The sequence below is a fragment of the Chiloscyllium plagiosum genome, chromosome 24, assembly GCF_004010195.1.
Source record: "Chiloscyllium plagiosum isolate BGI_BamShark_2017 chromosome 24, ASM401019v2, whole genome shotgun sequence".
NCBI classification, from domain to species: domain Eukaryota; kingdom Metazoa; phylum Chordata; class Chondrichthyes; order Orectolobiformes; family Hemiscylliidae; genus Chiloscyllium; species Chiloscyllium plagiosum.
This window is the reverse complement of record NC_057733.1, coordinates 23,048,747-23,073,750: the sequence shown is the minus strand read 5'-3', so window position 1 is coordinate 23,073,750 and position 25,004 is coordinate 23,048,747. Positions and strand designations below refer to the sequence as shown.

General features: G+C 40.8%; 1 protein-coding gene across 1 annotated transcript; it reads left to right on the top strand.

Moving 5' to 3' along the window:
- The first annotated feature begins 4,507 nt into the window (after positions 1 to 4,507).
- lrrc59 (leucine rich repeat containing 59) lies at positions 4,508 to 21,547 on the top strand. Its single transcript, XM_043714575.1, has 7 exons — positions 4,508 to 4,723; positions 8,157 to 8,216; positions 10,522 to 10,680; positions 14,546 to 14,650; positions 16,523 to 16,595; positions 17,856 to 18,026; positions 21,162 to 21,547. Exons 1-7 carry the CDS (start codon positions 4,607 to 4,609, stop codon positions 21,398 to 21,400), a joined length of 924 nt encoding a protein of 307 aa, XP_043570510.1. The 5' UTR covers positions 4,508 to 4,606; the 3' UTR covers positions 21,401 to 21,547.
- Positions 21,548 to 25,004: the final 3,457 nt, after the last annotated feature.

Genomic DNA, 25,004 nt, shown 5'->3' with positions numbered 1-25,004 from the left:
TATATGGATTTCAGCAAAGCGTTCGATAAGGTTCTCCACAGTAGGCTATTGTACAAAATGTGGAGGAATGGGATTGTGGGAGATATAGCAGTTTGGATCAGTAATTGGCTTGCTGAAAGAAGACAGAGGGTGGTGGTTGATGGGAAATGTTCATCCTGGAGTCCACTTACTAGTGGTGTACCGCAAGGGTCAGTGTTGGGTCCACTGCTGTTTGTCATTTTTATAAATGACCTGGATGAGGGTGTAGAAGGGTGGGTTAATAAATTTGCAGCCTTTCCTCATAAGACCTTCCCTCCATACCAGGCAACATCCTAGTAAATCTCCTCTGCACCCTTTCCATAGCTTCCACATCCTTTTTATAATGCGGTGACCAGAACTGTACACAATGCTCCAAGTGCGGCCGCACCAGAGTTTTGTACAGCTACAGCATAACCTCATGGTTCCGGAACTCGATCCCTCTATTAATAAAAGCTAAAACATTGTATGCCTTCTTAAAATCCTGTCAACCTGGGTAGCAACTTTCAAGGATCTGTGTACATGGACACCAAGATCTCACTGCTCATCTATACTACCAAGAGTCTTACCATTAGCCCACTACTTTGCATTCCGGTTACTCTGACCAAAGTGAATCACCTCACACTTGTCCGCATTAAACTCCATTTGCCACCTCTCAGCCCAGCTCTACAGCTTAAGCATGTCTCTCTGTAACCTACAACATCCTTCGTCACTATCCACAACTCCACCGACCTTATGTTCAAACCCTCTGAAGAGCATCCCATCCAGACCCACCACCTCCCCCCCGCCCCATCCTATCCCTGTAACCCTGCATTTAACTGGCTAGTCCACCCAGTCTGCACATCTTTGGACTGTGGAAGGAAATCCACACAGACTTGGGGTAAATGTGCAAACACCACACAGTCGCTCAAGGGTGGAATCGAACCCAGGTCCCTGGTGCTGTGAGGCAGCAGTGGTAACCACTGAGCCATTGTGTCACCCCAAAGTAAAGAGGTCCTTAGTCCCTAGGTGGTTTCAAATCACCAACCTTCTGGTTAATATTCGAACATGCTAACCTACTGCACCCACAGAAATGGGCACCATTTCTTTTCTGAATTTGCTGCCCATAGGCTCGGTAGTGAACCCATCCATGGCAAGGGTGGGAATGTAGCACCTTTGGAAGGGATGAGCTTCTCCATGATGTATCTCTAACATGAGTTTAACTACATTTACAACATGGCTTGTAGGCCAGATAAACCCTCCAGGAAGGTCACATTCTGGCCGGAAGGCTGCCTATTTGAGGCCAGACCAGACTGCATACAACTCTATCTTCGTATTTAGTGCCAAAAGGTTTCTAAGTGTATGATTGCTCCATCACTAAGACAATTTATTCCTACCGCTACAACATTTTCCATTTTGCTCTTTCCTCAGCCCATCCGCTGCTGAAACTCTTACCCATGCCTTTGTTGAGCCCAGATTAACTATTCCACTACACTCCTAGATGGCCTCCATCTTTCTGGTCTCCATGAACTTGAGGTATTTCAAAACTCTACATAATGTATCCTAACACACACTGTGTACTACTAAACCATCATTACTACACATAGCCATTTCAGATATAGAAGGAGGTCATTCAACTGATTCAATCTATGTCAACTCTCCATGGAGAAATCCAGTCAGTTCCATTCCTTACTTCAATTCTTGTAGTTCTGTAAGGCTAATGACTTAGAATAATGGATGGACACCAATATAGCCAAAATTGAGTGTAAAAATTTGCAAAGCAGAATTTAACATGGAAAAATGGATGCTGATCCATTTGTTGAAAAGAATAGAACAGCAGATGTTATTTAAATGGAGAGAGATGCAGAATGCTGTGGTACAAGAGATCTTGGCAGCTTTGGACATGAATCACAAAAAAAACAGGTCTGCAGGCACAGCAAGTAATTTGGAAAGCAAATGGAATTTTGGCATCGACTGCAACAGAGATGGAGTATAACAGTAGGAGAGCCTTGTTACAACTATATTGGATTTGGGAACAGCACACCTAGAGTACTGTGCACTTTTTTTCTTCTTAACTAAGAAAGCTTGTACTTCCATAGGAAACGTATTGCAGTAGGTTCGCTCGGCTGATTTATGGAATGAAAAGATTATATAATGAGGAAAGACTGAGTGTGTTGGGCAGTTGCAATGAGTTTAGAAGAATGTGGCATGATTTTACTAAGATAACACAATTATGAGGCAGCTTGATAAGGGTTAGATGCTGAGAAGACATTTCAGCTCATGAGCAAAATCCAGCTTTGGGGACACATTCACAAAATGGGGAGAATCCCATTTAAGTAGAGATGAGAAGAAATTCTTTTCTCCAAGAATATTTAGTCTTTATGATTCTCTTCTTCAAAGAGCAGTGGAGTTTGCGCCATTGAATGACTATGACTAGCTGAAGAGGGGAGTTGGCTCCCTTCTTTATAACTCCCTCTCACCAGCTGCAACAAATTATACTACTTCTTTTTTACAGCATCTCAATGTAATTAACTGAACCAAAATGGAGGAATTAAATTTCAAACTTTTCTTGAGGAATAAAAAGGAATTTTATTACCCACTAACCCCATAAAATAATAAAAATGCAACAGTGAACACTTAAATAAGTTTAAAAAGAGGGGTGAGGATGTCTAGTACAGGCAGGAAATAAAGGCAATTTCAGTTCAAAGTGCTCAGAGTCCTTGCTTTGAAAGAATGATCTGAATGCTAACTTGTCGTTGTCTTGTTTCTTCAGTAGTGACGAAGTTTGCAGATCCTTTGACTTCCTGGCTGACTGATTGTTTTCCCAAGTTGTTTTTTTGCTGGGCACTGACTTCAAATTTGGGAAAGACAGGGACTTCCTGTCTCTTGTTGTTGAACTAATCATATTTCTTTCTCACTTCTGCTTTGCTGCTCAAAAGTTGTTTTGATAAAGTTTTATTTATATATTCCTGAGTTGGTTGTATTGCTTTGTCAAACCGAATATTCCACAGGTAAACTTTTATCTCCCTTGTCATGCAATTGTTCCTCAGTTTGCTGGCTTCAGTCTTTAGATGACATGATAGTCACAATAATACTGTTTTTTGTTTATTCCATATCATGGATTTTTTCTGAATCTTGGTCAGGAGATCACAGCAGCCATTTTTCATCAGAATGTGTATTTTTTTCAAAGCATTTTCTGCCATTCAACTGTTAGGCCAATCAGATGATGGGAGTTGAATATCGATGGTCCATTTTTAATACAATTGTAGGAATATATTTATAAAACCCCAGCAGTGTGGAAGTAGGCCATTTGGCCCAATGAGTCCACACCAACGCTCTGAAAAGCATTCCACACAGACTCACCCATCCCCATAATCCTGCATTTTCCAAGCTAATCCACCTAACCTGCACATATGGACAATTCAGCATTACTAATCCACCTAATCTTCACATCTTTGTACTGTGGGAGGAAACTGGTAGAAGCCCACACAGACATGGGGAGAATATGCAAACTCCACACAGACAGTCACCTGAGTCTGGATTTGAACCCAGGTCCCTGGCACTGTGAGGCAGCAGAGCTAACAACTGAGCTACCCATGCCAAATTCAAGGCTGAATTATTTTATTCATGTACAGGTAAAGTCCCATACTCTCTTTCAAAAGAGACACAACAGGTGGCAAGTTTAATGTAAGGGTCAACACAGCAGGATGAGAGGTGAGGTTGAGAAGCCAGGTTAAGAAGGCAATCTTAAGCCCTTGCAGGAAATAAATTCATGGTCTTGGCATCTCTAATCAACTGTCAAGTCACCTGATTTAACCTACCCCTCTGTATTGATCTACAAGGGGTTGCAGGTAGGAAAGTGGAGTTAAGGTCACAATTAGATAAGACAGGATCTTATTGAATGGTTCTTATTGAAGGGCTTTTGTCTGAAACGTCGATTTTCCTGCTCCTCGGATGCTGCCTGAACTGCTGTGCTTTTCCAGCACCACTCTAATCCGGAATCTGGTTTCCAGCATCTGCAGTCATTGTTTTTACCTAGGATCTATTGAATGGCCTACCTTTGCTCTGACCAATAATTTTAAAAGCCTTCTCATATATAACAATATTTTCAAGTCAGTTCCCTTCAGTGCTGTCATCAATATTTGTTATTCATCAAGTTTATGAAGTCAAATTATCTGGTATTTATCATATTGCTGCTCTGTGACAACCGTCCTTAGAATTTCGAATGATATTTTGGATTGGAGATTGAGGTTTATATTTGGCTTGAAGATTGGGGTTTATTCTTCAGTTTGGAGGTTATGAGTTATATTTGCTCGTTGATTTGAAATGAAAATTTAATTATATTTACGTTTGTAGCTTGGGTCATGCTTGAATCTGAAGAAGTTGTGTTTCTACTTGGTGGAGAAAGAAAAGACTTGGATGGAGCTGTGGCTTGCAGTTAGTCAGTTATCCTCGTGGAGGATCGGAGCGCTGTCGAAGGAGTTGTTCCCCAAGTGGTGAACTCTCGGTTTTCCTTGGCCGTCCCCCCTGGGAGTTTGATCTGACGTGTAGCTAGCTGCTGGTGTGGAAGGAGCGGCTGGGCACCGGCTCAGAGTCCGACTGCAAAGCCGAGATGCCGAAGAACAGCGGCAAGCAGCTGAAGCCGAGCTCCAGCCTCCGGGAACGGCTGGATGGACACGAACTGGACCTGAGCCTGAGCGGCCTGAGTGAGGTCCCGGTCCGGGAGCTGGTGAGTGGAGGCCGGGCGAGGACAGGGCTGCAGTGTGATGCCTCCCACAGTCGGTCAGCCTGCCACCATCACTGTCCAGCCCCTGGTTTAATAATTGGGTGCCCACAGGGACCGCGGCTCAGCTCGAGGAGGGAGGAAATGACAGGAATGAAAAGCTTAACATCTGAGGAACATTTGAGGACTCTGGGTCTACACTCGATGGCGTTTTGAAGGATAAGGAGGGGGATCTAGCTAAAACATACAGAAACAAACAGGCTCCTCAATCTGTAGTTAGCTCAAGTTGTGGAGAAATTTCCTCACCTAGACAGCGGTGAGTTTGTGGAATTCTCTGCCACAGAAAAAAAGCAGTCGAGGTCTAAATATTGAATGTTTTCCATAAGGAGTTAAATACAGTTTTCAGGGCTAAAGTGATCTAAGGGTATGGGGAGAAAGCAGGAACAGGGTGCTGAGTTGGCTGACCAGCCATTATCATATTGAATGATGGAGCTGGCTGGAAGGCGCAAATAGCCTACTCTTCCAATGTTTAATGTTTCTATTTCCAACTCCATGTGGAGTTTCAACCTACGTATGGAGTAAACTACACTGTAACAATCTTAGGGGAACGTTAGCCAGAGGTTCTTAGTGACAAGCAATAGGTTTACATAACTTTTAACAAACTAACAATTTGATAAATGCAGAATGTGTTTGCCTGTAGTGAACTTACCTGTATTGAATGTCTCAAAATTTCTGTGCCCTTCAACAGGAATGCTTATTTCTTGTGCATTTGCACATGCACAATTCACATCAATCTACACGATCATGTCAGTATAAAAGAGGTGGTGATTTGGGGTGTTTTGTAAAGTATTAAGGTAGACCAATCCCCAGGGCCTGATGGTATCTATCCAAGAATGCTGAAGGAGGCAGGTGAGGAAATTGCTGGGGTCTTTTTCTAAATCTTTGTATTCTTTTTTAATCACAGGAGAGGTTCTGGACGACTGGAGAATTGCCAGTGTTGTTCCTTTATGAAGGGATAATCTGGGAAATTACAGGCTTGTGAGCTTTATGTTAATGATAGGGAAATTATTGAAGATCCTTAGAATTTACTCACATTTTGTAAAATATAGACTTATTAGCAATAGGCAGTGTGGCTTGTGCAGGGAAGGTTATGTTCATAAACTTGATTAAATCTTTGAGGAAGTGACAAAGATGATTGAGGCAGGGCAGTAGATATTGTCTATATGGACTTTAGCAAAGTTTTTGACAAGATTCCTCATGACAGGCTGTTACAAAAGGTGAAGTCACTGGGATCCACAGTGATCTGGTAAGATAAATGCAGAAGTGGCTGAATCAGATAAGACAGAATTGAGATGGATGTTTTTCTAACCAGAGATCTGGGATCAACAATGGGATTCCTGTTGTAAATAAAACCTGTTGTAAATAAGACAAAGGGACAGAAATTAGGTCATTCAGCCCAATGAGTCTGCTCTGCCATTCATGGTTGATAGGTTTCTCAAACCTACTATTTTTCTCTCCGTAACCCTTGGTCCCCTTGATACTCAACCTGTCTATCTCTGTCTTAAATGTTCTTAATGACCTGGTCTCCGCAGCCTTCTGTGGCAATGAATTCCACAAATACACCGTTCTCTGGCTGAAGAAGGTTCTCCTTATCTCTCTGTTCTAAAGGTCTTCTCTTTACTCTAAGGCAGTGCCCTCAGGTTCTAGTCTCTTCTTCCAATGGAAGCATCTTCCCAAAATGTACTCTGTCCAGGCCATTCAGTATTCTGTATGCTTCAGTTAGATCCCCCTCCTTATTCTTCAAAACTCCATCAAGTATAGACCCAGAGACCTCAAATGTTCCTCAAATGTTAAGCTTTTCATTCCTGGGACCATTCTCATGAACCTCCTCTGAACACACTGCAGGGGCAGTACATCTTCCTGAGATATGGGGCCAAAAACTGCACACAATACCCCAAAGGTGGTGTGATAAGAGCCTTATAGAAACACATCCCTGCTTTTATGTTCACGTCCTTTCAAAATAAATGCCGTCGTTATGTTTGCCATCCTAACTTTTAACTCAACCGGCAAGTTTACCATGAGAGAATCCTGGACTAGAACTCCCATGTTTCTGCACTTCAGGCTTTTGAATTTTCTCCCCATTTAGAAAATAGTCCATGCCTCTATTTTCCCTACCAAACTGTATGACCTCACACTTCCCTATGTTGTACTCCATCTGCCACTTCTTTGCCTATTCTCCTAACCTGTCCAAATCCTTCTGCAGCCTCCCCACCTCCTCAGTGCAATCTGTCAGTCTACCTACCAGTCTGTATACCTTGCCAAATGCCCTCTGTTCCTTTATCTAGATGGTTAGTGTATGATATGGTCCCAACACTGAGCCTTGCGGAACACCACTTGTCACCGGCTGTCATCCTGAGAAGAACACTTTTATCCCCACTCTCTGCTTTCTGTCAGACAGCCAAGCTTTTCTCCATGCTAACACCTTGCCTCTAACACCATGCTTCCTGTGCAGCACCTTGTCAGTGAATTGGAGGAGAATGTAAGCGGTTAGATTATAAGCTTGTGGATGACACAAAGCTGCAGTTAGTGAGGAGAATTTCCAAAGGATACAGCAAGGTAGATAGGCTGGAACCTTTGCAGCTGTATTGAACTTTGTTAAGCTACATTTGGAATATTGTGCATAATTCTGATTGTCACACTACCTTAAGGATGTGGAGGCTTTGGACAGGGTACAGAAACAGTTTATCAGAATGTTGCCTAGATGGGAAGGTATGAGCTATGAAGAGAGATTGGACATACTTCATATGTTTTAACTTGAATGTCGAAGGCTGAGGAGCAACCTAATAGAAGTTTACAAAATTGAAATGCCTGAATAGAATGGATAGTTGGAGTCTTTTTCCGAGGGTAGAATTTTTTTTTACTAGGGGACAAAGGTTTAAGGTAAAAGGGGAATGTTAAAGAAGATGAGAGGCAAGGTTTTTTTTATATATACAGAGGGTAAGTACTAGGAATTCACTGCCAGAGAATGTGGTGAAGGTAGATACAACAGCATTCTTTAAGAGGCACCTTGACAGATATGAAAAGGCAGGAAATAGAGGGATACAGCCTGCAGTTTTCAGTTTAGAAATGCATCATGTGCCGGCACAGGCTTGGTGGACTGAAGGGCTTGTTCCTGTACTGTACGGCTCCTTGTACACTGTCCTCATCACACTCCCAGTTTAGGTTTATTTAAAACATATTTGCCTCATATTGCAACAGGAGACCCTTGAGTATGAATTAAGGGAGATAAAGCTGAGGTAATGGTGTGCATTAATGAAAATGTTATTTGCGCCTTGCATTCAATTCCTTCTAGGCATGAAAAGCTCAAGTTTGCTGCTGCCTTGTATAGCAGTTGTGTTTTAATCCTGTCAAACCTTAAAATAATGTATTGTGTTTTCAGGCAACATTGCCCAAGGCCACTGTCCTGGATCTATCCTGTAATTCTCTTGTCACACTGCCGGTAAGTTGTCGTATCAGTTATATCTGTCTGTGTTCTGGGTTGGATGTCAGTGCAGTGTTGTGTACGCATATCTTCCATGTGTTGTGAGGTGAGGTGAAAATAGCAATTAGTTAAATGAGACATTGTGTGATTTAACAAGACACCATTGTCTGGGGAGGGGAGATTTCATAACTCAATAATCATCATGTGCCATCTCTGGGATATTGTGATGTTTTCAAGAACATTCTTGAACCTTGAGGGAATCAATACCATCTGGGGAAGGAGAAGGGAGAGCTAGTACAAACTACACATTCCTTACTCATAAAAACATCTTCAGGAGATGGAGAGAGATCATTGACTTAGAAAAAATGTTGTAGAATGGGTAATACCTTTGTGTGATTATAATGGGATGCAGCATCCTGACTACAGCCTGTATATGAAAATTCAGCTTATACAAAAACAAGAAAGCAGTCTGAGTATAATGTGTGTATGGTGCATTCAGGACATACCCTCTCTAGAGCAAAATAAGTAAGAATAAACAGGAATGAAAAGTCATTTTGGTTCATTCAGTCCATGCTGATGTTCATGGATCCATTTGACTTTCTTCACACCCTTTGACAAACTATCAGTATCCAATTCTCCCTCATGTTCATGTAATATTTAAATGCTTCGATACAATTGAAGTCATAATAGCACAAGAGGAGCCTTAAGCCATCAAGTCTATCGAACCTTTCTGCAATTAATGCCACTGACCTATCCATCACAATACTTCTTTTGCTTCAAGTGCCTATCAAAGTTCCTTAAAACGTTGATCATCACCATTTCCACCACCCCAATTAATACTGAGTTCCAAATTATCTTTCTCACTCAACAAAGATGTTCTTCCTCACATGTGCCCTATATCTGCTGCTGAAAATTTAAATCTGTGTACCCCAGTTCTTGCAGCATTCATGAAAAAGAACAACCTTTGTTTTACGTTCACAATTTCTTGAAGTGTATAACCTCACATTTCTGATATCATTTTTATAATTTTTTAAAAACAGGACTCCCATGCCCATTTAGCCTTAAGGTTTGCTCCAGCATTCGATATGAATAATAATGTGATCGCAACTATATGCAGCCCTCCAAGTGGGCTCCAAGTGTCTAAAATTTTCTTCCTTTTTTTGACTGTACAACATTGAAGGAGCCTGGACTTGCAGGCTTCAAATTTCAAGATGGTTGTCACCCCCAGTACCAAAAGAATCATTACGTCCCTCCCAGGGCAGTACGAAACAGGTTAGATATAAAATTTCCACTGCTGAGTCATCAAACTCTCCTAAAACAAGTACAGCATAGTGTTAGATAGAGAGTAAAGCTCACTCTGTGCTGTTGCATCATATCCTTTATGGATGTGTACTTGTTTTGTGTGTGTTTTCTCCCCTCTGTTGATTGCATTGACATATGGTGGTTATGTAATTCTGCTTTGCGTCATTGGATTAACTCTCTATTCATGCCCAGTCCAAGCAATAAGAAACTTGTAGTTATTAGATGTGCTTTAGTGTAAACCACTTTCTCGCCTCTAAGTCTGAAGGTTATGAGCTCAAGTTCCCCTTAAAAGAATTGCACAGGATTTAGGCTGACATTGCTAGTACTAAAGGAGTGCTGCATTGTTGAATTGTTACTATGGATGAAAAGTTAAACCAAAGCCTTCTCTGCTTTCTTAAACAGAAAAGATTTTATTGCCACTAATTCAGATAACGGCAAACAAAAATGTCTTGGTGTCCTGATTAATTTTTACCTCATTGCTGTTTGAGATCTTAGTGTGCCTAAATTGACTGCTGCATTTTCTACAGTACTCAGTGGCTACAATTTAAATAGTGCTCCTAAAGTTATAAATTGTGCAATGCAAATATAGGCCCTTTTGTTCCTTGTCCATTGAAAAGAAATACAGCTAATCCCAAACCCATTCTCTCTAAAGATTCACATACACATTGCACCAGGATTTAATAGTAATCAGAAACAGGAATCCTGGCTGATCTTGCAGTGACTAGCTCAGGGACACTGACATGAAATGTGGCATCCTGGTTGCAGATGACTAATTAATACTGTGCTATACAAGCAATGCTTTGTCTCTCTTGAGCATTGTGGTGGACAGGTTCTGTATAGGATTTTATTGTCTGCAGAATGTGAGAGTTTTGCTACCTGGCTGGCGGTATAAGCTTAAGTGAGTACATTTTTAATTGGTGTTCATGTTTCAAGCAGTTTTTCAAGAGTAGCTGTTAAGTCTGATTTTTCTTTTCATTTTTGTTTATTTCTCTGTCTCAAAACACCTCTCCATCAAATGCAGTCAGAATTCTGCAGTCTGACACATCTCATCAAACTTGATCTGAGCAAGAACCAGCTGCAGGAGCTTCCTTCAGATTTTGGACGACTCATTAACCTGCAGCATTTGGACCTCTACAACAACAAATTGACTAATCTGCCAGTCAGCTTTGCTCAGCTCAAGGTAAGCAACCTATTCCCATAATCTCATTCTGGGAAACCCTTGGAGAAAAGCTTGTTTTCTGTTTGTCAATTTTCTTTCCCCATCAGCCTTCAAGCTCGCAATTCATATTTTATCAAGATCGTCTTGTGGAGTTGGGAAAGCAAATCAGTGTCATGGTTGCTTTCATTATACTGGTGGATACTGCAAACTTGCCTTTCTTGTTTCAGCTGCCCTTCAAGTGTCTTGTTGTGCAAGTTTGTGTATTTCCTTTCAGTTTCACTAATATCAAGGTCCAGACTACATTCAAAATCTTCTGCTCTAACTTATTCTTTCACTTTATCTGCCACCACAACCAAAAATAAACATATCATTGAAAGGTAAAATTGCTTTTATGGGAGCCCAGATCGACTCATAAGCTGAATTGCCTACTCTGCTCCTGTCTAGTCTGACCTGTCATTCTATGATCATGATTGATCAAACACCTCAATGCATTTTATCCCTTTTGTACACTACTGACAATCAGAAAATGATCAATCCCTGCTTAAACATATTCAAAAGACTGAGCTTTCACAGCCCTCTGTGATGGAGAATTCCAAAGATTCACAACCCTCTGAGTAAAATAAAACTCATCTTGCATCTTATATTTAAATTGTGTCCCTTGGTTCCAGACTTCCCAAACAAGGGAAATATCTTACCTGATACTACCCTGTCTATCCCTTTAAATATTTTATCCTCTAGAGAATGCTGGCCTAATTTGTCCCATCTCCATTCATAGGACAGTTCCATTCAAGGATCAAGTCTGGTAAATTTCATTGTCCTCCCTCTATGGCAAGAAAAGAGACTGAAACTACACACATTATTTCAGGTGCAGTCTAACCAAGCGCTTTTACAACAGAAGCAAGACTTCACTACTCCTGTACTCAGATCCTCCTGCATCAAAGGCTAACTTTCCAATTGCATTTCCAATAGCTTGTGCACCTGCCGCCTTCAGTGATTTCTTGTAAGAACATCTAGTTCTCGTTGAACATCTGTCTAATCTCTCACCAGTTTGGAAATGATCTGCACATCTGTTCCTTCAACCAAAGTGGGTTACCTGCCATTTTACCAAGTTATATTCAATCTACCATGTTCATGCCCAATCACTAAGCCTTAACCACACCCTCCTGAAGCTGCTTTACATCTTCACCACAAAAGTTCCCACTTAGCTTTGTATTATCTGCAAATTTGGGAATATTACATTTTGTCCCCATCTCCAAATCATTTGATATTATGAACGACTAGGAGCCAAATAATCTATATGATACCCCAGTAATCACAACCTGCTAATGTGAGAACGGTCCATTCATTTCTACTGTTTTCTAGCTATTAGCTAATTGGTATATGTCAGTACATTACCACCTGTTTCAAGGCCTTTAATTTTTCTAACCAGTATCCTGCGGTGAGCTTTATCAAACGCTTTTCAAAAATTTAAGTATAGTTCATCAGCTCTGTTTTTATCAATTTTATTAGTAACATCTTCAAATAAAAACTCAAGTTCACAAAACATGATTTCCCATTCAAAAATCTATACTGACTATGCCCATGCAAATCATTATTATCCATGTGTCTACTTTACCACATTCTTTATAATATATTCCAGCATTTTTCCTACGACTGATGTGAGGCTAACAGTTCTGTATGTTTGCAAAAACTAACACCCATCAGACACCAAGTCCCTTAAATCTTGCATTCTCCCTTGACTTGTCATATATTCTCTGTCCGCAGCCAACCTGGGATGTCCAGTCCACAGCTTCTATAAAAGCAAATCTCTAAACTCTGCAGCTTTCTGAAATTCCACCTATATTTTTAATACCTCTAAACATAACTACTTCAGAAAGGCAAGCGTCTCCCATTCTACATCTGCAAGCTTGATAAACCTATGCTGCCTACATTCTAGTTCATACCAAGTTCCATTTGCCAATCACTCCTGCTGGTGCTGATCTTCATTTTTATTCATTCAGAGCATGAGAGCATTGCTGGCTGGAGCAACATTTATTGCCTATCCGTAATTGCCCAGAGGGCAGCTAAGAGTCAATCACATTGCTGTGATTCTGGTGTCGCTTGTAGGCCAGATCAGAAAAGGATGGCAGTTTCTTTCCTTCAAGGACATTAGTGAGTCAAATGGGTTTTTCCACCAATCAACAATACTGGTGACCATGAAACCAGATGTTTGTTGGCGAATGGTGTGGGCAACTACATAAAATGCTTAAGGCAAGTTGAGTAAATGTTCATCTTTTGTCATATTCTCACAGTTGTCATTCTATGATTTTTGCTAAGAGTTGTTTTGACACCATGGCAGGGGTGGAAAGATTAGAGAGATTCAGATATAGAGTTTTGGAAAGGACAGATGCAAATTTGGGAGGTGCCAACACATTTGGTGAAGAAAGTGGGGTTGGATTTGTAATGATAGTTAGCACGGCCTGTTGGTGATTATTTAAGGAAGAGTTTTGATATGGCAGACTTGAAAGAGTGGGAAACATTAAAAATACCAACTGACATGAGAACCAATAAAGTATGTTGCATAGTCAGCAATTTAGTGGAAATATAATTGAAGGTGCAGAGGTAGGACTGGTGGCCAACTTGAGCTCTGAGAGGGAAAGAGGTGAGACAAAAACTGGAGAAAGACACCACTTCAGGTCTAGGACTGGGGAGAGACTAAGAGATTTAGCCCAGTGGGCTAGAGAAAGGAGGAAAGTGACATCGAGAACTGATCGGATAGCTTCTAACTTCTGGCAAAGGTATCCTTGAGCTCCACACACTTGTTGGGAGTGAGGGTGGATGTGGCAGACTTGAAGGCAGACAGAGGTGTTTAAATTGACCTAATGCAATAGAAGAAACAACTGGGGGTTGTCTTTGTAGTTTGGAATGATCCTGTAATAGTTAGGCCTGTAAACTGCCATATCCCTTTAAATCTGCAGCGATTGAACTTGAAGTAATGCTATGAGAAGGGTAAATGGTTTAATTTGGGACTAAATTATAGAAGATTGAGATGAATGCTTCAGTTCACAAATTAGAAAGTAAAAGGCTAAACAGTTGGGATTTTGGAACTCTAGTTGTAAGTGAATTGGAGAATAGATTTTCTTTTCTTGGGAAGGACACAAGGATGTAGAGTTGAGGGAATGCAGGTTCTGAATGATCAGCAATTAGCTTATCTGAGATTGAGTAGTGAAGCCTTATGAGATGACAAGATCAAGGTGGTGTAAATGGATTGGGGAGGTTAATAATTATTATCTGTTCTTTAGCATTTATCCCTTTGTCATTGCATTAAAACTAAATACCCATTTGTGTCTCTGGGTTAGAGTCATGGGTTGTGTGAGAAGCTATGTCATGATTGCATCTCCTCCAGCAATGTACTTCATGCTCAACCTCAGTAAACTAATCCATACAATACCTGTGTGACAGTTTTACACATTGTGTACCAGTGAACATGATGTTTCTGAATGGGAATTAGCAGTACTGTTGTAAATGCTGAAAGGAAGCATATTGGTTTGTGCAGTCTCCTTGGATCTTAGCATTTTTATTTAGAAGATTAAAATCTAATGCTTTACTGACAGTTTCTGTCTTTGAAATTCGCTGCCTTAAGTTTGATACAAGCGCATGGATCTAATTTTGTCTCATGAAAGCGGAGGAATACACTGTGGTGAAAGGGCAAAAGGCAGTATTTGTCAGGAAAGACAGTGTATTGTTGAGCACCATCCCCCATCTTTTGGCTTTGCAAAGCAGTTGCAAACAACTATAGCATTTTTGATATAATCACTTGTAATTTCTGAAATCTGTCATTTAATTTGTACACAGCAAGTTCCTAAAGAAAGCAATGAGGATAACTGATGCCCCTTTCTCTCAACAGAACTTGAAGTGGTTGGATTTAAAAGGAAATCCACTTGATCCATTGCTTGAGAAGGTGGCAGGTGACTGCCTGGATGAGAAGCAGTGCAAGCAGAGTGCAGCCAATGTAAGTTTCAGGATTTGTCCTCACCATAAAGATAACTTGATATCAGTTTACACTTTTAGCATCATACAATTAGACTTTTTTTCTTAAACTTGCAAATAGGCTCAGAGAATCCACTGTCCAATTTTGGAAGAGACTTTCAGGTGTTTTGGGGCAGCATGGTGGCTCAGTGGTTAACACTACTGCCTCAGCACCAGGGACCCAGGTTCAATTCCAGCCTTAGGCGATTGTGTGGAGTTTGCACATTCTCCCCGTGTCTGCGTGGGTTTCCTCCATACTCCGGTTTCCTCCCACAATCCAAAAATGTGCAGGTCAGGTGAATTGGCCATGCTAAATTGCCCATAGTGTTAGGTGAATTAGCTAGGAGTAAATATAGGGGAATGAGTATGGGGAGGTTACTTTTCGGAGGGTCGGTGTGGACTTGTTGGGCCAAAGGGCCTGTTTCCATACTGTAGATAATCTAATCAAAAATCTAATCTAAAAAAGCCTGTACATGTTCGCAACAGGACTGTTGAAAACACTATCTGTGGTGCTGATATTTCTAATAGTGGCATCCAATATAAGGGATACCAGTCTGTCACTATTTGATAGTGGTGTACACCAGTGCTGCTGGGGACACTAATACAATATAGATTTTTTAACTGTATAAAACTGGGGTAAAGTACTGATGGATATAGATACCTCACTGTATAATAATGAAAGATACGGATTTGTCACTGTTCAGCACTGGGATAACGTACTGGTGCGTACAAGTCTTGTCCATATCACATGGCTGCAGTACTGGTGGATGTAGTAACACAGGGTACAGTATTGGTGAGTACAGATATAAAGCTTGTTGCAATCCTTGTAGAGGCTGAGCACATTTTCCAAAGGATTTTCAGCAACCAACAGAAATAGCTAAAATGTTTTGAAACTGTAACTATAGCAAATTAAAATCAGCATGTCAAACTTTACTCAACAGACAACTAATACAGCAATCTTTTTAAAAACATGACTTTGACAAGAATGGACTAATGCAATCAAGGCACACATCTTGCATCTCCTTTTGTGCATCACACTTCTGATAGAATGTAGCAACACAAGATTGTGTTCTAATTTACTCTTAGCTTTCGAATAGGCTCATTTCTCCTTGCCACACCAGATTAAATCTTCAAATGTCCTTCAGAAATCATTGGGTTCAATCTAAGTTTACCACAACTGGCTTTCATTCGCAAAGATCATCTTCATGACTCCTTGTTCCTTAAATTTCCAAAGGTCCTGCTAATCTTTCCTTGTTCTTTTCTATAGAAAACCAATTTTTGCAAGCATCCTGATTTGACATTGATACAACTGATCACCCTGCTATTCACAACAATAATTTCTTGTGTTTCTGTCTGTCACTTTATCTATCTATATGCGCCACTCTGTCTTTCTCCAAAAAGTAACTCTTCCTTTTTTTAATCAAGATGTGAAAACTTTTATTTGGATTTCAAATAGATCTCTCTTTCCATGACAGTCCTAACAGATGAGCTTCTCTGTGAGGAGAGATTTAGAATGATCACCAACCCCCATCCAAAAAGTCTCAGTTTCACCTTAGATTGCACTTTAAAAATCTCCTCCTTTAATCTTCTTGTAAAGTCCAGTGGTCACAATACACTGGGATACAGCATTAGTGATTTGTAACTGTGGAGCACTGTATTAACCGTCCACTAACGTTGTATATCAGTAAGTTTAGTGAAAGAAGTTAGTTAAACATTTTAAGTCTTGAAGTAATATGCACTGATAAAGATAAATCAGTGTTTATTGCGCATGAGGTGGTGTGTAGTTCTACATGTGGTGAGATCCAGTTCCAAGAAATTCAGTTGTTAACTTTGTTTTCACTGTTGGATATTGCAGGTGCTGCGGTACATGAAAACCATTCAGTCCGAACAAGATCGTGAAAAACAGAGACGGCTGCTGGTTGAAAGAGGTAAGAGTTTAGATGGCTAAAACAAATGTTCATCCAGGTATAGGACTACTGAGAGTGGATTACAATTGACAGTCTGACTTAAAGGTATTAATCTAAAGCTAGCCTTGTTTTCAGTGGATTTTCAAACAAGTATCCGAGGGTAACCTTTCATTGTGTTCATTCCATCCATACCTTGGAGTGCAGACATCAGATTGAACTTGGCATCTTCCTATTCACTCTTGTGACTGGCTGAGCAATCTTGAAGTGGAAGAAACAAATTTCAAGAGTCTGTCATTAATCGCCATATTCTGTGTTCCAGCATTGTAGTGGTGCAGCATTAGTTTTGCTTTGTAACTGGGAGTCAAACGGAATTAGCTAGTTAGCCAAATTGATCTGGTTCTATGCTGTAAATTCTGACAAAGCTGAAACTAGTCTTAATGCAGAATAATTTTTTTGCATTCCACTGAATGTGTTGGAATTATTTTTCTGCACTCTTTGGTCTTCAGATGCAAGTTTTCAGCTATTTACTGTTCGGCAAAATGGGTGTAAAAAACTAAATGGCATAGAGGATATGTTTGGAATGCAGGTTTATCTGTTACGACTTTAAATTCAAAGTGCAATCGCTTGACCTTGGAGTCTTTTACTAGCTCTCCCAGGTTTTTACTCAATGGTTAATCAGGTACACAATGTGATAACAGGAAATCTGTTACTTGGTGTGTATCTCAAGGAAAGCAACTGGCAGTTGGTCTGAATAATATTTAGAGCATTGAGAGTGGATCAGTAATTTTCACTTCACTGATTGAAGAGATGGATCATCACTTAGGCTCACACTTTAAAAGTATCGAGAACTTGCATTTATTTAGCACCTTTCCTAGCTTTTTGATTATCTATAGCAATTCATCACCAATAAACTCTTTCTGAAGTGTACTCATTGGCTGCAAGGTTTGCATGTTATAACAATGTGAGCACTATACTAGCAGCAAATTTGACATGAGCTGAGGAATAGATTCTAGCAATGACATTCCAGAAACCTCGATCTAATGCTGTGGAGTCCGTTCTGTCAATAGGAATAGGACCTTGGTTTGACATCTCATTTTAAGTACAGCACTTCCATTGGCATGCCATTGTGAGCCCTGCACTTAAATGTTAGCTTATGTTACGTGCTTGGTCTGTAGTTGACTTGAAATACTTGGACACAGTGTACAAAAGTGAGTATAAAATAAAATCAGAAAGCATCAGAAGTTTTAACTGCCAGTTTTATAGCCAAATATGTTGTTACAGAGTTGGAGAAAAGGCGTGAAGCAGAATTACGGGCTAAGGAAGCAAGGGAACGAGATCTGCGTAAACGAGAGAAAATGGAGGAGAAGGAGAGGCGCAGGAAGGAGTATGATGCACAGAAATTACAAAGGTTCAATGAGCCAAAGGAGGAAAAGCCTACAACTACATCAGAAAGTAAGTGAAAGATGGAAGGTGGGTAAGCTATGTGAATTCTTACAGAGTTAGATCTGCTCCATGAGTCATGCAAATGTACGAGAAGTGGCCAGGTCAATGCAAATTCATTATTCTCTCATTATCAACTTGCGTAAATTAAAATCACTTACGAATCCTTGCTCATTCACAAATTTAGCATAATTGTCCTTTGTCCTTTTGCTTGTTGGATGTGATTTCTTGAGTATCAAAACTTCCACTGCAATAGCTGTTTCACTAGTATGAAAGGCTCTCAACTGTAGAAGTACTGAGCTGGCCCTGACTGTGTCCACATATGCAAGAACCAGTGGATAATGTGCAGCAGTCGAAGGCTGGTTCATGTTGTTTCTTCCTCTTGCTAGCCTTAGAATGCCATTGTGTGACTGTTGTATAACTGGCAAACTCAGTCATGGATTTGAACTTAGCTCCTGTTTGTGTGCCTAAACATTGCATTCTAAATATTTATAGGTATAAAATAAAAGAAAAATCTGTAAAATTATTTTTTTAACCAGTATTAAAATGATTGAGATGAATATGCCAAAGTGACTCATGATTGTGGAACCTTAGAATGGTTACAGTGCAAAGGAAGATGTTTGGCCTGTCATGTATGTGTCTGCTGTCTGCAAGATCAGTGAACTAGTTCCATTCTGCTGTCACTTCTCTGTGTAGCAATGCAACCTTTTCCATAATTATTAGAAGTTATTTTGAAAGCCACGACTCAGTCTACCTTAGCCACAGTCTCTCTCTGGCCATGCATTCAGATACTAAACACTATGAGAAAGATTTTCTTAATGTCTCCATTGCTTCTTTTGCCATGCACCTTCAAGTGATGTCCTCTGGTTCTTATTCCTAATGTCACTGAACAGTATTTCCCATGTATCCTCAGCCGAACTTCCTCGATTTTGAATATCTGAGTAGCAATCCTTTCTATATTTAAATAAAAGCAAATACAGTGGATCCTGGAAAGCTGAATTAAAGACATAAAATGCTAGAAATACTTGAAATTCTAAAGAAGGTTCACAACTGATTCTAAACTTTACCCTGCTTCTCCCTCTGTAGATGCTGTCAGAACCTACTGAGTATTTCCAGCACCTTCTATATTTTACTCCATCTTCTCCAAGGAGAATAACTCCAATTTAAGATTATCTTTGTACAAAGCTTCTCATCCTTGGGCCATTCTTATCTTTTCTGTATTAGACATCTTTTCTAAAGCCTTCACATCCTACCTGGTGGTATCCAGCAATAGACAAAATACTCTAGTTGAGACTGAATCACTATTGTTATATATGTTTGTCATAACTTTCTTGGTTTTTTGTACTCTCTGTACTTATTTGTAAAAGCCTAGGATACCATGAGCTTTATCAGCATTTTCTGAACCTTCCTATCACTTTGAATGACTTGTGTACACATTCTTCCGGTCCCTCCCCTGTTCTTGCACCCCCTTTAGAATTGTACCCTTTCTGTTATATTGCCTCTTCCCCATTCTTACAAGCAAAACAAACACACCTCTGCATCAAGTTTCATCTGCTAATTATTCTAGTAATCTATCAATCTATTTTCTCAAGAATTTTATCACTGTCCTTCTCCATTTCTATGTCTTCAAATTTTAAAATTGTGCCCTTTGCAGCCAGGTCTAGATTACTGATCTACCTAGAAAAGCAGGTTCCCAACAATAATTTTCTGGGAAACCCTGCTACATAACTTGCCCTCATTCCTAAAACGACTGTTCACAAGCACTCGCTTTACCTGTCACTCATCTAACTTCATAGTGCTTTTATTCCATGGACTGTAATTTGCTGACCAGATCAGCTAGTTTCCACTGGTTGGGGGAACAAATTTAAGATGATCTCAAAAAAAACTAAAAGGAAATCGAGAAAAACCTCTTTACATGAAAGCTGCGCAGCCTTTTCCTGGAACAGAATGCCTAAATTATTTTAAGAAAAATGGATATTTACTTAACAATGAATCTTAACTGGTGGGGGTGTGAGCAAGAGAGTGGGGTTAAATGAGAGGGCTAATGACAAGAAAACCATCAGCCTAGATACAGCTAGTCAAATGTTTTCACAACAAGAGGAAATTTGATAGGGGGCAAGCCTCTAATTAAAAAGGAAACCAAAAGGAATAATGTTAGTGCCAGTGTTGCTTGGTGCTGAAACACTAACACTGGATAACATGGCTACATTTTAATTCTGTTTCATTCTAAGTTAAACTTAATGGAAAAATATCTAATAATGGTGAAGTTATCTGTACTCAGGCAGATAGTATGTGCAAGATTCTTGCGCAAAGATGCTTCTCAACTTCTTGTAACTTGTTTAATCCATTTACAGCTGCCACTGTGTACAAAGGACAAGTCAGGGACAATATTCCTCTAAGCTGGTGGTCGCTCCAAGGTTCCTCTGGGTTTCGTACGTACTAATTGATGTGCTGATGCATTGACTTTCAGTTTCAGAAGTCGATGCTGCACACACCCAGATCTCTGAAATCAGTGCACCAACAAACCAGCCTCAACAGTCCTCTGTAGTAAAGAATTCCACAGATTCACTTCCCCGTTAACAGAAGAAATTCCTCCTCCTCTCTGTCTTAGACGTGTAACCCCTTATTTTGAGATTATGTCCTCTGGTCCTCGACCCTTCCACAAAGGAAAACCCTTTCCCTGTATCTCCTTTCAAGTCACCTAAGAATTTTGTATCTTGAATCTCAGCCTCGTAAACCTTCTGTGGACTGCCTCCAGTGCAAGGGGATCCAAAACTGTTCACAGTATTCAAGCTCTGGTTTGACTAAAGCCCATATAGTTTTAGCAAAACCTTCTAACTTTTATACACCATTTCCGTTTGTATTAAATGTCTACAACCCAATCGCCTTCCCTATAACTTGTTAAATTTGAATGCTAGCTTTTTTTTGATTCAGGTTTCCAGCCACTCTCCCTGCAGTGGAGATAGGGCCTAACTGTGGTGAAGAATTGCCTAATTCCTAACTCTTAATTCGACATTGTCACCCGTGTTTTTAAGTTATATGATAGCTTGTGCTATCCTAATTTTCTATTGCTTTTAGAAATTATTAGTTGGGAGCCATGTTCAAGGATACACATTAAATCATTGTTTTTTCTCTCCTCCATTATAGAACCAGTCTCTTCTGTCAATCCATCAGCACCTAAAAAGGGACACTTATTCCAAGTGCTACTGAAGGTGCTACTGATCCTGCTACTATGCTCCATTGTCACTGTGGTGATGTGCAGGAGAACAAAAATTCCACATGAGCAGCTGTGCAGTACTGTAAACCATCTATACGAAGACACACTTCACGCCCTTCAGGGAAATAAGGTTCTCCAGAAGCTTCTACGTAGCATTCCATTCCCATGATCAGGAGCTAGGTGAAGAATCACTGAAATTCCTATGGAATTGATTAATTCGTGTGTTCTTATATTGCACATAAACCCTTCAAAGGGCCGGTATTCATCTTACTTGCCCTTCCCAAATTCTACACAATAAAATCCTGTTTCGCATTCACCAGGCTTTATTGTCTTCAATGTTTTAAGAGTGGTCTTTCAAATACTGGATTAGAGGTACTGGAAAAGCACAGCAGTTCAGGCAGCATCCGAGGAGCAGTAAAATCGACGTTTCGGGCAACTGGAAGTTTGGAACTAGGGTGAGGTGGGGGAAGGGGAAATGAGGAAACTGTTGAAGTCCACATTGATGCCCTGGGGTTGAAGTGTTCCGAGGCGGAAGATGAGGCGTTCTTCCGAGTAGTGAGGGAGCGGCGGTGAAGGAGGCCTAGGACCTCCCTGTCCTCGGCAGAGTGGGAGGGGAAGTTGAAATGTTGGGCCACAGGGTGGTGTGGTTGATTGGTGCAGGTGTCCCAGAGATGTTCCCTAAAGCACTCCGCAAGGAGGCGTCCAGTCTCCCCAACCACATCGGGAGCAACGGATACAATAAATGATATTGGTGGATGTGCAGGTAAAACTTTGATGGATGTGGAAGGCTCCTTTAGGGCCTTGGATGGAGGTCAGGGAGGAGGTGTGGGCGCAGGTTTTGCAATTCCTGCAGTGGCAGGGGAAGGTGCCAGGACAGGAGGGTGCGAGCACTTTAGGGAACATTTCTGGGACACCCGCACCAATCAACCACATCGCCCTGTGGCCCAACATTTCAACTCCCCCTCCCACTCTGCCGAGGATGTGGAGGTCCTGGGCCTCCTTCACCGCCACTCCCCCACTCACCTATTGTACTCTATGCTACTTCCTTCCCCATCCCCACCTTCCTCTCATTTATCTCTCCACTCTTTAGGCACTCTGCCTGTATTCCTGATTAAGGGCTTTTGCCCGAAATGTCAATTTTACTGCACCTCGGATGCTGCCTGAACTGCTGTGCTTTTCCAGCACCTCTAATCCAGAATCTGGTTTCTAGCATCTGCAGTCATTGTTGTTACCTGGTCTTTTAAATACACCTACTTTAAACTCCTGATTGACTTTGCTAACTCTAATCTACTGAAAAAAAGTTTCTTGTTTAGTTCTGAGATATGGGAGAAGAGACTGCTGTTGGCCCTGGGTTTGTGAATAGGAAAATATCACATTGGAGCCTGGTTAGATATAACTTATGACTTGGAAGTGCCGGTGTTGGACTGTGGTGGACAAAGTTAAAAATCACACAACACCAGGTTATAGTCCAACGGGTTTATTTGAAAGCACTAGCTTTCAGGTGGTTGTGGAGCAGAATCATAAGACACAGAATTTGTAGCAACAGGATTGCAGTGTCAGAGAATGTAATATTAAACAAACTTAGCTTAACTCTTTCTCCTTTTAAGATGATCATGTTAGTTTCAGTTCCTTCATATTGTAACTCCCAGAACATTTTTAAAGTTACATTCTCAAGATAGCTATAACAATAAGTGCCAACTCAGCTCAGAGGCTAAAGTCTGTCTGTGTCCCAATGTTAAGTCAGACTGATTCTATTTCTAAAGTGGGATACACAGAATACCTGAGTGAAACAAAAAGCCACCCTGCTAGTACAAACCCACGTGGGCGCGAGCATCCACGAGAGATCGTATGCGCGTGAATGCAACTGGGCACAACTCTGAGAGGGTGTGTGTGTGGGCAAGTGTGGGGGGTGCACACATGAGTGCACAAGAGACAGCCCACGCACGAAAAACCTTTGGGTGACCATCCTTCAAGATGGACTCCGGGACAGGCAACAAAGCAAAGTTGCCAAGCAGAGGCTGACAGCCAAGCTGGGCACCCATAGGGATGACCTCAACCATGATCCCGGGCCGACGCCATACCACAGGCAACCCCACCGCACGACACACACTCCCACACACAAGTGTGTGCACACACTAGCACAGACCCTCCCCTACACACAAGGCCCACCACCCATACCCCAACACCCACACATGCACCCCCTCACAGACCCGCATCCCATCACACTTTCTCACAGACACCCACACCCCTGCACATACGTGCACATAAGCCTGTGGGGTGAATTCACAGCTGCAGAACGACATTTCACCTAAACCAAAAACTGCACAAATCCATGTAAGACTCTGCAAATCCCACCTAGAAATTGAATCAGTCTGACCCAACTTTGGGACACAGACAAACCTCAACCTGACACATTCAATGCCTTATCTGAGCTGAGTTGGCACCCGCTGTTAAAGCTACCTTGAAAATGCAACTCTTTTTAATAAAAGTTCTAGGATCTACACATGACGGAACTGAAACTAACATGATCATTCCAAACGATTACACAACACCAGGTTATTCTCCAACAGGTTTATTTGGAAGCAGTAGCTTTCAGAGCACTGCTCCTTCATCAGGTGGTTGTGGAGAATAAGATCATTTCATTCTAAATGACAAAAGAGTTAAGCTAAATTTGTTTAACATTACATTCCATGCTAATGCAATCCTGTTGCTATAAATTTTGTGTCTTATGATTCTGCTGCACAACCACCTGATGAAGAAGCACTGCTTCAATAGCTAATGCTTCAAATAAACCTGTTGGACTATAACCTGGTGTTGTGATTTTTAACTAGAAATAATTTGGCAGTCCTGTTGATTTAGCTTCATTAATCTCAGGTTGTTGACCCAGTGAAGGAGTAAAATGAACAGATTTTAGTATCTGTTCTCCTAAAACTCTTAATTGGCAGGCCATTTTTTTATGATTATGCTTTGTCATCAATGGTTTATTTCAGGTCAGCGTCTGATGTTTTTACTGATCAGACTGTAACCTAAAAGAATCAAAGTTGCCCACAGAATAATAACTTGCAGATTATACCAAGATTTGACAGTTTATTCCCAGTGAACAACATGACAACTGTAGTAGTGGTGTACATTTGAAGTAAGGCAAGAGTTCAGCCAAAAGCAATTGAAGGATCATCACACTGAAGAGTCAATTACTTAATGATTTAGGAACTAAACAAGGTTAGTCCTTATAAGGATCCTTTTGTTTACAAAAATGATCCTTTCCCACCTTTTGTCAGAAAGTGTTCTATTTGTATCTCCATCTTTTTAGCTCTATCTGCTTCATGCTTTTACCTGGTAAGTGATTCCATAACTCGATTACTGTTTGGTGAAAGCACTCAACAAAATTTTGATCTGTGGCTTGTGTGTCTGTTATTTGAATCCTTCATGTATAAACAGTTCTGTCAATTCTCAGTGGCTTATGTTGTTGATCTTTTTATAACTAGAAACTATTTTGTGTTTGGGAACAGTTTCACTTAATGTTCTCACCAGAGAACCTCTGCTGAAGCTAAACATTCTAAATTATACTGGGACAAAAGTCCTAGCGAATTGCATAGCTCAGGCTGTAGACTGGACTTCAGACTAAATGGGGGGTTGGGGGGGAGGGTTCAGTTATGGCGCAAATTAGAAAATCCAAATTAAAGGAGTAAGTAAGAGTGCAGGTTAGCAATGTGGCAGATGGTTACCAGACAATAAAGGTGAGAAACAGAACAGGTGAACATCTTTATGCACCA

Bases quoted from the DNA above. Each gene is read 5' to 3' on its own strand.
- lrrc59 (XM_043714575.1), top strand. From the start codon at position 4,607: ATGCCGAAGAACAGCGGCAAGCAGCTGAAGCCGAGCTCCAGCCTCCGG. The intron at 4,724-8,156 runs GTGAGTGGAGGC...TTGTGTTTTCAG, and splicing joins AGGTCCCGGTCCGGGAGCTG to GCAACATTGCCCAAGGCCAC. The intron at 18,027-21,161 runs GTAAGTGAAAGA...CCTCCATTATAG, and splicing joins GCCTACAACTACATCAGAAA to AACCAGTCTCTTCTGTCAAT.